General features: G+C 41.5%; 1 protein-coding gene across 2 annotated transcripts in view; it reads left to right on the forward strand.

Annotated features, from left to right (window-relative positions):
• Positions 1–14032, forward strand: part of LOC109030808 (uncharacterized) — a 100535-nt gene that overhangs the window by 53789 nt on the left and 32714 nt on the right. For both annotated transcript variants that reach the window (XM_072297689.1, XM_072297690.1), the window contains one exon: positions 11040–11168. In XM_072297689.1, the coding sequence (XP_072153790.1) occupies positions 11040–11168 (129 nt within the window). The remainder of the gene's footprint in view (positions 1–11039; positions 11169–14032) is intronic.

Consider the following 14032-nt stretch of genomic DNA (forward strand, 5'->3'; position numbering starts at 1 on the left):
GTAGACACGGAATGAGCGCAGCGTGGGTGGTGTAGATTCATCCGCCATTAAAACGCGAGACACCGCGGACGGATTTTCGCAACTCGGCGGACGACACCCACCTCCCACCAGCGGCGCGGCGGTGGCGATCAGTTTTCCATTAACCGCGCGTGCGCAGCTCATCTCTCGGCGGGCGCCTGACCCAATTCCGGTCCGCGAGTGATATAACCCCTCGTAATCGTCGTGAAAAGCCGAGTCGTTAAAGCTCATCAGCGGAGAGCTTTTCTGGGCCGGGCGGCATGAGGATTTTGGAGCGACGTAATAGATGAGTGCGCCGGTGTGAGTGCGTGAGTGCGTGAGTGCGTGTGTGAGTGCGCCCCTCAGGATGAAGCTCGTGCCCCGCTGGCCCCAGAGCGAGAGCGTCGCTTTCAGCCGCCCCCAGGCCGGCGCCCCCGCGGCCCCCCACGCCGATGAGCAGTATAATGGTGGATGCACTCGCATTTGGGTAATTTTTTCTCGATTTGTATCTATGTCGAAGGAAAATAGTTAAAGATTCTGACTTATAAAAAATATTCCGATTCTTCTCCTAATTATAGATGAAAAAATTCAGTACGCCTGAAAGAATGAATTCTCTATAAAAATTTGTATCAAACAAAAGTATCTGGAACGCTTTTAAGCTCCTGAAAGAACATTTATCTTGAAATCTTCAGCATGTCTCAAAATACAATTTGTTTTTGAAATTTTAAAATTAAAATGTATGTAAAGCATTTGTAAAGGAAGAAAAAAGAAGAATTCATTGATAAAGATTCATAGAGTTGATGAGTTATGTTTCCCAAAATATTGAAAATTCGTGAGTTCTTCGCCATAAAAAAAATCGTTTTATTCATATTCTTCTTCTCTTCCTTTTGATTAGGGCGTAAGCCCAGTTCGTTCAGCCGTTACCGCATCAGGTGTGTTTATAAGGGATAAATTTTATGAAAATTGATGAACATTCCAGTGGCGTGGCGTGAATTGCGATGTATCGATTGTTATGCCATTTAAACCTATGGTAAAGAATCGATTATTAAGGTGTTCGCTGCGAAAACCCTGTTTATTGATAATTTTCCACAGGTTTAAATGGCATAACAATCGTTACATCGCAATTCACGCCACGCCTCTGGAACATTCGTACCCTCATCCGAACGTACGGTGATCACCAACTAGAGCCTGAAAAAAAACATTCTTCTGGGGACGACATTTATCAAACTATCTAACTCTTCATTTATCCATTTATTTACCCATGTAATATTGATCTATTATAGAGAATAAAAATGGAAGAGTATGGGATAAAATGAGCTCATTTATATCGTATTAGTGTAATATTCTGTACAAAGGAAGTCAACACTTCTTATTCCAACCTCCCACACAAATGGAAGGTATTGTCAAAATAGTGATCTGTTGAACACTTATACAGCTCACATTTAAAATTAAATGTCGCATTATTTGTAGGGTTTTGAGTTTAGTTTTATTTTTTTTTTAAACATTCCACAGGGCGTAAAAATCTAGATACTCTGGAAAAGCGAGAAAATTCGGAAGAATAGATTTTATTGAACCGTAGCGGGAAAATTCAGGGGATTTTTTTTTCTTTAAAAAAAAAGTTAGAACAATGTTTACCTGCCTTTGTAAAAAAAAAATTGTTATTTTCTAATGCTCCGATTGAATTTCTTTTATTTAAATAATAATATTATTGCCATAAGAAAAAACCCGTCTTTAAAAAAAATATGATTTGATTCGAAAAATTTTTGGCTCGTGTACAGAAAATGTCTTCGATGTTCAATTTACTTTCATTTTCATTTCAACCTCATTCGTTAAGATGATTTTAAGTTTCATCAGTTTCATTTTCTACGGAATTTTTTTGTTTTAAATTCGATTTACCAACTATTAAAATGGTTTAACTAAACTCTTAACGAAGAGATTTTTAACTTCGATGAGTTTCGAGAGTTGGACGTTACCCGAGAATAGTGTTGCAACAGTGTCGTAAGCTTCTGGCCGTGTTAATGGGTAAGTGATACGCTCTCGTGAAGTGCTCAAAAATGGACCCGGTTCGCGTTTTATTATCTTGTTCGACTTTCGTTCGGCTCGTGGTGTGGGCTCGATTTTAGCACCCTCGATCGTCAAATGTAATCGTCTGCCTGTCCTCAATACTTCAACCAGGAAATTTTGCAATCGGGGTGGTAGAATCCGGGAAACAGCTTTTGAAGATGCAAGATGCAATGAACCACTGGACAAGGTACGAATTTAAGCATTCTGATACACGTTTCTTAACCAGAATTTCACGTAGAACACAATGGGCGCAACGAAAATTACTGAAACCAACTCCTAGCGGAGATATTAACATTTTTATTTCATATTGGTTACGAGGAATTTGAACTGCCCGCTCACAAGAAACTCAAAGATCTACGTGAGTCAAATCACGCACTACAACGGTTTCAGCAAGCTTCTCAATCGAGCAATGTTCATTTCCCACCATGTGTTTTTCAAACTATAAGTAATTTGCTACAGCTGAGCCAAAGCGTCAAGATTGAGGTTGCCAGATTTTTATATCGCAGAGACTGTCATGATAACGTTTAGCGCACGATGTGAATCACGCAGAGCGTTGAGTTTTCATGAGCGGGTGGTTTGAATTTACGCATCAAGAATCATTTAATATCTTTGGAAATAGTTGATTTCTGTAATTTTCGTCGTGCGCGTTGTAATCTAGGTAAAATTTTAGTCAAGTAATATGTATCAGAATGCTGAAATTCGTACCTTGTCTAGTGGTCCATTGGTCCATTTGAATTTTGATCCGTTTTTCCGCGCAGTAAAACTGAAATAGCCAATCAGAGGGTTGAATTTGTTGAGGATCGAGGTAGAGTTCAAATTGGCGCAAATAACTTTCTACACACCCGTAATGAATCAAATTTGCTGGTTTGTAAAACCAAACAGGTGTGAATTTATTCCAGCAAAAAAGTAAGCAATTGTATTTAAAATATTGGAAAAAGTCAGGAAAATGGCCGGGAAATTCAATTTGATTTCAGTAGGCACCCTGTGCAAATTTACCAGACGCCTTTGGTCTTCGCTTTTAAATGTGTAACTTTTCCACTCGTGAAATGCGTAGACGATGAGCGCTTCTAAACAACTTAACGGAGTAGTTTGTTAATTTTGTGTCCATTATTCCTTCAATCACGAAAAAGCCCTGACCAGCCCATGCATTTTCGTGAGTGCAAATCCGGTTCGGCGTTAAATCTACTCTTGATCCGGTTTTTTATGCAGTTTTTTAGTTTATGGTGTATGCTCCGAGTCATTCGCCACCGGAGAGGCGTCGAAATCCGACCACATCTTCTCGCACGAGGTCAGTTCGACCTGTCGTTCTCATGTTTATGAGAGATGAGACAGCTCACGTAGCGAGGAGATAGAGCCACTCCTATATCGTCGTTTTTTCATCGGCGAAATTGCCTCCGTAAGAATCAGAGGATTGAACGTGAAGATTTAAATTACGCAGCTTAAAATTTCTGTGTTTATGGTTACTTTGGGTTAGGTACTTCGAGTTACTTTTTTTCGGTCAGATTAACCAAAAGGACTTGGTTGATTAATCAAATTTTTGTTAACTCGACCGAAACCATATAGGTTACTCTGCGACAAGATGAAGAAAACGTCCTGCTGAACTACTCTGCTGTGCTAAGGAAAAACTCCGTATGAACATTCGAGAGTTGCCGAATTTCCTCGGATAAAAAATTTTTGAGGAGTTTTGTGCATATTTTTCTTTGAAATTTTCAGATATTAGAACAAATTGCGAACAAAATTGTCTGAAAAAGTAGGAGAAAAATACTCACAATTTTCCCAATAAATTCGTTTTATGTTGAAAGAAATATGACAACGCTTGAAGGTTCATACGGCGTTCTTCCTTAGCACGGCAGTACTGTGCTTTTGTTTCTCTCGATGTTACTCAGAGGTTACGACCTGCAATTGCAATTCCAAAGATTTGGTCAATGTAACCCGAAGAAGAACGAATGAAAAAAGTATTGACCACACGTCGAGGTGATATTGTGTTCTACTTCCTTTATTTGCACAAAATGTCGGTTACTTTTTCTTTCTGTGCATTAAGTGTCGGACATTAAGTGCGCCGGGGAACGTGGCGTCGCGTCGCGTCGGTCCGCTCCCGGAACGTCTTCGCAACAGTGTAAGAGAAGCGCTCCCAATTAAGAGAGGAACGGTGAGCTGAAAGGCGTATGTGTGCCGTGGGTCGCGGCGAATTCGTTTGTCACTGATGCAGTGTATTGCAGTGTATTGCATTGTTTCCTGCACATTTGCAGCCGTTGAATTATTTTTATTGCCGCGACTGCTCATCCTGTTCCTTGGCGCTCGGCCGACCCGCGCCGCGACGCTCGCACGCTTTTGCCTCTTTCCAAGCTCCGATGACGCGGTGATTAACCCCGTTTTAATGCCCCCCCCCCCACCCCCCGCCCCATTTCAGATAACTGCACTGACCCGCCGTTGCCTCCTTTCCGGCCGCATTTCCTTTTCTCCCACCGCCGAATCGCCTCCAATTTCATACCGAAAATCGTTGAAAGCTCGTACAGGGTGTCCCTAAAGTCCTTAACCCCCCTTCCCACCCCTCTCTCCTAAATTTGGTGTTATATGGGTTGTTTTTTCCTTGTTTTCTCTAGCATAATCAATCATATGTCCGATTTCAAAATAGTCATCCAAAAGAAAATAAGTTTTTGGAATTCGAAGATTTTCAACAAAGCGAATAAAACGGTTTTTCTTGTTTTTCTCGCACTCGCAATATTGACGCTTCCGTACTTTGTAAAATAATCGGTTCATTGAACTATTGAGATGAAATTGGGGAATTTCTCTATGTCAAATATAACTACTTTTCGGTATATCCAAAAGGTTGGGGTACGGATTTACAGGACACCCTGTATAATTTGTGACCGTCGACGGGAGACGGACCTAACTCCGCGGAGGCAACATTTTAGAAGAACGATTTTTGTTCGGAATACCTGCAGGCTGACCATTGAAATTGGACGTATTATTGCTAAAAGGAACTATGTCACACGCAATCCCTATATGCACATAGTTCCTTTTAGCATGAATACGTCCAATTGATGGACAAAACGATGGATAAAGAAGGCAAAGAGAAATTGGACTAGAACTATTTCAACTTGTTGAATTTTATGTCCAATTTTACCCCCGCAGACAAAGTGTCGCTCCTACGGCGTAAAGGGTGTACCTTGATTTTCGCATGAGCCCCAGATAGCATGGATTTATGTAAAACAGGGATCATGCGTAAATGTAGGTACGCCTGTACGTCAGAGGAACGATAAAAGGTCCCTACTCTCGTTGAAGGTAACACATTTACCTATTACTTGAATATGTTGTTTTCAAAAGGTAACAGGTCCATACCTCGATGAGCCTTTAGTTAGCATGTCCTTTATGCAAGCCAAGGCTCATGAAAAAATGTACTCGTTCCCTTCTGATTAGCGTTTAATGCCGGTGGGGCTCTTTATTTTTTTATTTTTGGCAACTGGGCGTCGGGTACGGTACCGGTCGCACTGCCGTAGCGCCGCAGTTAATTGGCTGGGAGAGATATTCACGGAGCGTAATTGTCATCTGTGTGTGTTTGTTACGGAGCGCGGCAATTACTATCGTCCCGCGTTCGTACAATAGTTTACTACGAGTGCAATCACCGTACGCCTTGATGCTCCCGTCCAAGGCGGAGCTTTTCCCGAGAACCCGTCGGCGGAAGCTTCGCCAGAGCGAACATCCGAAGCCGCCCGCGCCCAGTGTTGCAATTTTTTCTGAAAAACAAATCTTAAAATTTTAGAAAAATTTAAAATATATTCTCTCTACACGGAAAAAATTAAATTCCTGATTTAACAATTAAATTGCTAAAAAAAAGTGACTGCAATGTTTCAACTTAGATTTTACAAAAAAAATGCTACTATAACCACTGTTGTAAGCTAATTTAACCACGGGGTGGTTAAAGTAGCATTTTTTTGTCGTAAAATCTACGTTGAAACATTGCAGTCACTGTTTTAGCAATTGAATTGTTCAATCAGCAATTTAATTTTTTCCGTGTATCAACATACCAAAGAACAACTTGTATACCTCACAAAAGGATGATCTCGTTGATTGCGTGTGTTGCAATGAATGAAAATTTCTGGCAAAATAGGATATTATTCCTTTGAATATCAGAAAATCCACTGGTTTTGAAAACGAGAAACAATCAGTTAAGCTTCATATCAACCATTAATTTTTGAACGAATCAGCCATTTTTTCTCCCTCCAAGAAAATCAATTTGAAAGTAATCACTTACTGATTAGTTTAATAAATTAATGGTTGGTATAGTCTTTTTGGACGTATTTCCATCCAACGGAACTAAGCGCCGTAGGGGGAGGAAGGGAGAGGGAGGCTTGGATTGGCGGGTGTTGCGGGACGCGATGCTCGTTCCGTCAAATACTCGCGCGCGATACTTTTCCATGGCGCTTAGTTCCGTTTGACAGAACGCGCTATCCGGGATTCTATAATCCTCAAAAGGAACTCAATTTGGCACTTAGTTCCGTTTAACAGAAATACGTCCAAATGATTGTTTTTCGTTTTCAAAACCAGTGGATTTTCTGATATTCAAAGGAATAATTTCCTATTTTGCCGGAAATTTTCATTATTTGCAACACAGGCAATCAATGAGATCATCCTTTTGTGAGGTATACTTGTCGTTCGAAGTACCTCCTTGCATATTCAGCTCTTTGCCCTTGCCAAATTCTTTCTCGCAATTATTAATGATGGTACATATTCTCTCTCTGCCGGCTATGATTTTGCAATATTCCTTCCCTGCTCACACGGAGTGTCCGCGAATTGCACCATGAGTCTTGATTCAAAACTCGGATGATTTTTGAGTGTGTTGCTTTGCGCTCAATAGTCCGCGGCTCGCTACGGTCACGCGTGAGTTTTTTCTCATCCTTGGCCGAAATTTCGTCACGATCCTCGAGAAAATTTGGCAGTAGCGCACAGTGGCCACCGCCGAGCGAAATTCGGGACGCAGAGATGGTAATCATTCTGCACTGCGGGCTCTCGAAAATGTCATGATAAATTATTGCATTATCAAGGAACTACATTTTCTTGAAGTTTTCAATCGTCAGCAACCGACCGACTTTTTATAAACCAACAGTCCTAATTTCATGAGCATGTCAACTGCCTTTTTTTGGAAATTTTCGAGAAAAATTAAGTTTTGAATTTTCTTATTTATCTGGGATTAAGCAAATTCGAATTATTAATTTGAATGATTTAAGTGTTATTTTTGTCGGGACTTATGGGATAACTTACTTCTACAACTGAAAACCGCGGAGAAAAAGCTAAAAATAGCATGAAAGACAAATGAAGGATGTTTCGACGATCTTACGGTGTCATTACCTGCTTAAAAAATAGGGGAAAAAAATAAAACTAAAAAAATCTAGAAAAAACCTCGATGGTAGCGAAGTATTTCCAAGGTATCGCCATGTAATTGCTGAGGTTTTTAAACATATTTTTGAGTTTAGTTTTATTAATTCCTTTTCTATTCTTTTAGCAGTTGACAATGACGCCGTAAGGTCGTCGGAACGTTCTGCATTTGTTTCCATGTTAATTGCTAGTCTTGTTTCCGCGATTTTCCCTCGTTTCTCATTGTCATATGGACTGCTCCGTGGTTGTCTGGTTCAACATAAACCTTAAACTTTTTTCTTCACTGAATAAAAAACTTTGGCCGTAAAAGCCGTACTTACGGGCTTTATAGACGTACCGTCCGCGCGTAGCACCCGGAGCAATCAAAACTACGGCTCCAGCAACCGGAACTATCGGCCTATGAGCCCGTGTCTATTATAGCCCGTAACTTTATTTCTCAGTGTTCTGTGCAAATTTTGTGAAAAACTCGACTGAACTATTCCGAAAAATAGGTGAGACTAAATCCGGAGAGCGAGAAATTGCTCATTTTTTGGCCCCTTCGAATCCTGAAGAGACTCGATAGTTTGAAGTGCGAAATGTCCGTCGTGAGCGGTCGGAGCTGAGCCACTGTGTTGAGGATGATCGGTCGAAAACAATGAGGCCCGTGTAGTGGTAAAATGAATGTTTTGAGAAAGTGCGGGCGGGTTGCGGTTGTGGGTTACGAGTGCTCGACTCCTCGCACTGCGGGCGAATTCGCGGCCGATTCGTCTTCGGCCTCGTGGCCTCTCGCCCGACCGGCCCGCCGCACAGTGGATCCACTACCTTGGAGAGCGTGGGCATGGTGTGGAAAATTCAAAAGCAAACATATCTGATAGTACGAAACGTAGAACAAGGTTGCCGGCGCTTTGGAAAGCCGGGAAAATTGGGAAGTTTTTGACGACCGGTAAAAGGGAACGTCAGGGAATTCTTGGGAAAAGTCAGCGAATTCATGGTACGTTTACTAATCACAACATGTAACTCAACTTCCAACTGTTTAACCTTTTTGTTCATTTTTAAGGCTTGTCACTTTTTAACCTGCTACTGAATATTCTTTTTCATAATTTGAGCTCGAAGCGAAAAAATTGTGTCCCAAATTCAGCAAAAATCAGCGTATTTTTGAAATATTTTGGGAATATTGATCGGAGGTCAGGGAAAAGTCAAGGAATTTGAAGATGAAATTATGGAAACCCTGTAAGAAGATTAAAAATGGTTGAGTCGGTTTACTCGTAAGCATGCCGTGTAGTAATTTGCCTTAAAATTTATAAAGTGACGAAATAAACGATAGAATTCGCAGTTTTAGTCAACATTTGAACTTATTTTTGCTGAAAGAAACTATGTGCATATGGATTGCATTTAACATAGTTCCTTTTAACATAAACACGTCCAATTTCAAGTCCGAGCTCTCTCTTAACTACTCGTTCCACTGTACGACGCCGACTGGCAGATTTGCTGCTTCGTTTTACATACTCACGGTTCGTCAGCGTTTTCATTTTCGGCACCGGCTCGCAAGTCGTCGTTTCCTCTACAAAAGAACGTAACTATATTCTAATGTTGCCAAATCTCCTTACACAAATAGCATTTTTACCAGGAGAATCCTGGGAATTTCCAAGAGAAAATTGTATTAATATTTCCTCTGATCTTGTGCAAAAATCAGACAAATTTTTGACAGAAATTACCCGGGAACATTCTTGTAAAATCTTTCACTTTTGAGTTAATTTTGCAACCTTGGAATGGAGTTACGTCCATTCGTCCGGAAAACGACGAAGTGGCCCAAGATTCGGATTTACGTGTTCGTGAGCCTCATATGGATCTAGTTGAACAGAGAAGGACCAACAATTTTAGCGAACGATGTGTCCTCCTTATTTGCCAGGAAGAACTCCATAATTATCATCATGAGTGGGTTCCTTTCTCTGAATCGATTTCACCGATGAAGCCTCTGAGAAGAGACCAACAGCTGTACTCTTGGATTCTCTGTATGAACTAAGGCTCTCTTTGCTCTCAGTTATTAAAAATTTGGAAAAAGAATGATCCTTCCTGCTTTGAATTATTTATTGGAAAAAAAACACATTGGATCTAGAGTCCGGACTCTTGAAAACATTGATAAGAAAAAATACTCTTGATTCTATCGGATTTTTGCTTGAATCAAAACGAAATCCACTTAAATTAATTAGCTTGGTTCTTGATTTAAGCTAAATTCTGATTGAATCAAGAGTACTTTTTCTTGTCGATGTTTTTAAGAGTCTGGACTCTAGATCCAATGTGTTTTTTTTCCAGTGCTCGGTTCAAAATTGACATTTGATGTTCCGAAAGTATATTGAAATTGACATTTTAAAACATAGACTTTTCCACCAAATGAAGTGAAAAGTATACTGAGCAGACCCTTTGTTTTTTTTAAAAAAGTTGATTTCTTTTAGATGAACTCGATCTTCATTCTGTCATCACTTCTGACGAGCTGCCGTTTGAATTTTCGGGGCTCTCACCCGAAACTGTCGAATCGCCTTTGATTGGTTGGAATATTCAGAGAGCATTTACGTTGTAAAGTGATGTACGACTATTCGGCCGCGTGAGAGTTCCCACTACCTAGAATGCTAGTAAAGCGTTCAAGTCACTTCTTCGCGTCTGTGTGTATCCCGAATAGAGTGACATTTACGGTGATACCACTTTTCGACCACGTGGGAGCCTACGTTGCCTACAGTAAAAATTGAAGGCGAACTGACATGACACTCCGATCGCGTTACAAGGGGTGTCCAGAAATCGGGAAAATCGCGTTACGTCATTCATGAACAGTCCCTCGGAGGTTTGGCGCCCACTATTTCGACGGTGTAAGTCGGCAATCACATAACTCGGTTTTCGACTTCGCAGACTTCCTGTCATACTTTATTTTTAAACGGAAAACTACTCGACGGCAATTCTTTAAAACTGCCGTGAGTTTTCTTCTCTATGCGAAGAAAATTCTGCAAAAACTTCAAGGAATGATGACACTTTGTTCTCCTTTAAAAAAATAACACAGAGGCGGAGATTTTCCGACACCGCAAACGAGGTATGTGATTGCCGACTTACGCCGTCGACTTTCCGCTAATAGAGAATTTGCAGGTGTCTGAAATTTGATGAATTTAAGTGAACTGAACACGAGGATACCCTTGGTTCACGAATTGAACAATAATTGGAGAAAATATGAAAAATTGATCAATCTTGCTAAAATACGTGTGTTTAAATGGGAATGCCGCCAAATTACGTCACTTGGCGGTGCATTTTCTCACTTTTAAATCTATGTTTATACTATTACCCATATCAGAAAAAAATTATAAAAAATACAGTGAAATCAGCTCTTTAAAAAATTTGTATGCAAATTCTCCATTCACAGAGGTTCAATCATCCAAAATTTCGATTCGATACTTGAGAAACTGACTCATGAATCGAAGCGAGTAGGCCTCTTGAGAGCGAAGAAAGTTTTGGCGAAGCGAAGAGACGTGGATTGGCAACTCATGATGAGTAGGGGGTCGATGATATCCTCTCGCTTTGAAGTGCTCTTAATCCGAGTCAAGTTCCGCTGATTAATTGGTTGTTTTTTTGGTGTGCCTCAGGCGGAGCTGTTCGATGCCGTCAGGCGGAGGAAAGGGCGGGAAGACACAAGCGAAGAGGACCTGGGCCTCCCCCGGAGCCCCCTCAGCAACTCCCTCACCACCACCGATGCTCTCTCCGAAGCCAACAAGGTAAGCTCCCATCCACATCTCCATTCAGTCACGTCCCCGAACGGACAGTATTTATTTTGATACCGTCGAGTACAGGGTGGCATGGAACGGAAGAAAGAAATGAAAGATTGGGAATTTCAGTGAAATATTTCATGAAATTTCATATTGAAAATATTCAATAAATTTCATATTTAATTTCATTGTGAAATATTTCTTATTTTTTAGGGACTAGAGTATGCAGCCCGCACTCAAACACACAAAAATAGAAGAAAGTCACAATTTTTTTAAATTTTGCGAAACATGAAAAGGAATCGGTATTTTTCAATATCTTTCATAAATTTCTGAAATTTCATGAAATGTTTCACGTGAAAGTTCAAGATTTTATTTTTCATGACATTTTGCCACCCTGGTCGAGAAGAATACCTTTATAGGGAGAGTATGCACAACTCGATTTATGTAGCTCTTAGGGCTCAAAAGGGCGACAACGTGAAAAACGAAAGTCACTAGAAAAGTGCCGCTGCCAACCTATGCATTAGGAAGATCACTCAATATGGCCGACAGCGCATTAACAAGCGTCTTTAAGGATTAAAACTTTCAAACTGAGGAAATTTTAGCGAAATCAAAGTTTTATACGTGCTTTTATAATTTCTGATCAGTGTAAATAGTTGAAATGTGGAAAGCAGCACCACTGGATAGTTCGAGTTCATAGGTTGGCTCCCCTTTTGGGCCCCAAGAGCTACATGACCTGATCAAACCTCCAAATTTTCGAGTTGTCCATACTCTCCCTATTAGATTGCTCTAGCGTTGAGTAATTCAATCATATCTACATAGCACCTTTTAAAAAGAGAATTTTGACGCATATATCGTCGCTCCTCTGACGTAAGGGCGTACCTCAATCTCCACGTGAGCTCTGTTCTCCGTATAAATCTATGCTTTCCGGGGCTCATGTAGAAATAGGTATGCGCCCTTACGTAACGATTTAAGGTACTTAAGCCGGAGAGAGCATTTATTAATTTTGCCGCCCGTTAAAGTGCAACATAAAGTTGGTAGATGCCTCCCAAGAGTTTGTGATTCGTGGAGACAGGCGAAAACTTCTTCCTCTACGGGGATCTACCACGCTTCTCTAGAAAGTAACTTCTTGTCGGATGGCAGAACTGAGAAAAGAAAAAATTGGACCAAAGTCACTTCAACCTGAAGGCATCAATTATTTATCAGTCGGACTAATAGTCAGCGCATACATTTCCTTTGAATGGTGTCATTTTCTGATGTGACTTTTGTCCAATCCTTAGGCCTAAACAATGCGTTGGCTGATTATTTTGGACCACAAGCCAACCAGAAGCTCATACATATATTTTGTTCTTGATCGCACTATTCAGCCGACCAATTCGGTGCCGGTCCTACGAATTTCGGCATCGCGTCCACCACCGTATGACGTCACGCGTCTTGGATTTCTCGCAAAACACGTATTTTTCTACACGCGTTTTTCCGATCCGACGACTCGGCGGGTTTCTCCGCGGAATTCGGTTTCGGTGCGCGATGGCCTCGGCGCGATTTCGCCGGCGTTTTGCATATCCCTCATAGAGCTGCCGCGATAGCGAAGAGAGGAGTAGGTGGATTTCTATATGAGCCATGATCAGCACATGTTTTAATGTGTCTCGAGGTTCATCCCAGCATGCACTTACTGCTCTCCGAGCGTGGATTTTCCCGCGGCACGCGGCACGCACGACCACGGATCGGTTACGAAACCGCGAACGGCGCGGCGGCGCGCGCGGGCATGCCGTAAGCCCGTCTGCGGGCTCGCCGCCCCACCGCGATCATTCACCGATTTTCGAGGTTATGTCACGGGTGAATGAAAGTCGAGGAGAAAAGAGCCGATGAATGAGATCATTTCACTCGCGTCCCCGCGTCTTTTCATCGCATCACCGTCGCCCGGTTCGACCGCTGACTGTTGTCGGGTCGGCGTTGAGCCGTTCCAAAAATTTCCCACATTTTTTAAAAAGAAAATTGTTTACAACAAGGTGGAGAAATGGTGCTGGGTCCACACCATTTTGCGGGGAAAACAAAGCCAAGAAGCTCCAAAAATTATAATTAGAGTCAATATTTTTGTTTTTTTTTAACTCTAATAAGTACCAGTACAAAACTGTGTAACTGTTTTACGAAACTGTCTAACTCTTTTCCAAAACTGTCTAACTGTTTTACAAAACTGTGTAGGAAATTGTTTATTTGAGAGGCTCGGAGGACAAGGCGCGCAACTGTAGTTTTTGCTATTTCGAAAGATACGTGTTTGAAGTTTCGAAATTACATGGATCCTTATGGCGGAAAGAAAGTTCAAAACTTACTTTTTAATGCTTGAAAATGGGAATTTGGGAGCGAATTTTTCACAGAATATGCATTAAGACTAGTTTTACTTGAAACGACCAATATCTCAATTTTTTTAAAAACTGCACTTATGAGCCTTAATTGTCCTCCAAGCCCCTCATTTGTGATTGTCGACAGGGGAAAGCAAAATTTCCAAAATTTTCTCGGGGCCCGGATCCATCCCTCCACCCCCCGCGTTCGAAAAGTCCGGATCGGCTTATGCCACTTCAAATTTTCATCTTCCCTAAGACCGTTTTCAGCCTGGATATCGGATAAATTTGACATCGAAGAGCTTAGCGGCTGAGCGGTCGGGTAACTGCCGTTTAATGAGCCCGGTGAAAGACCGAAAGAGACAGTGACAGTGCTCCGGTACTTCTTTCTTCGAGCCTCAGCCTCCTGCGGTTTGCTCTTTGCGTAACCGAGCAGTGTTTAGTATCGTTTAATCCAACACCCACAATTGACTTTTGATCCCCCCCCCTCCCCCTCCCCGCCGGCCCGCGCTCCAAGACGCAATAGGTCCTTAATTT

This window comes from Bemisia tabaci, chromosome 3 (assembly GCF_918797505.1).
Source record: "Bemisia tabaci chromosome 3, PGI_BMITA_v3".
NCBI lineage: Eukaryota > Metazoa > Arthropoda > Insecta > Hemiptera > Aleyrodidae > Bemisia > Bemisia tabaci.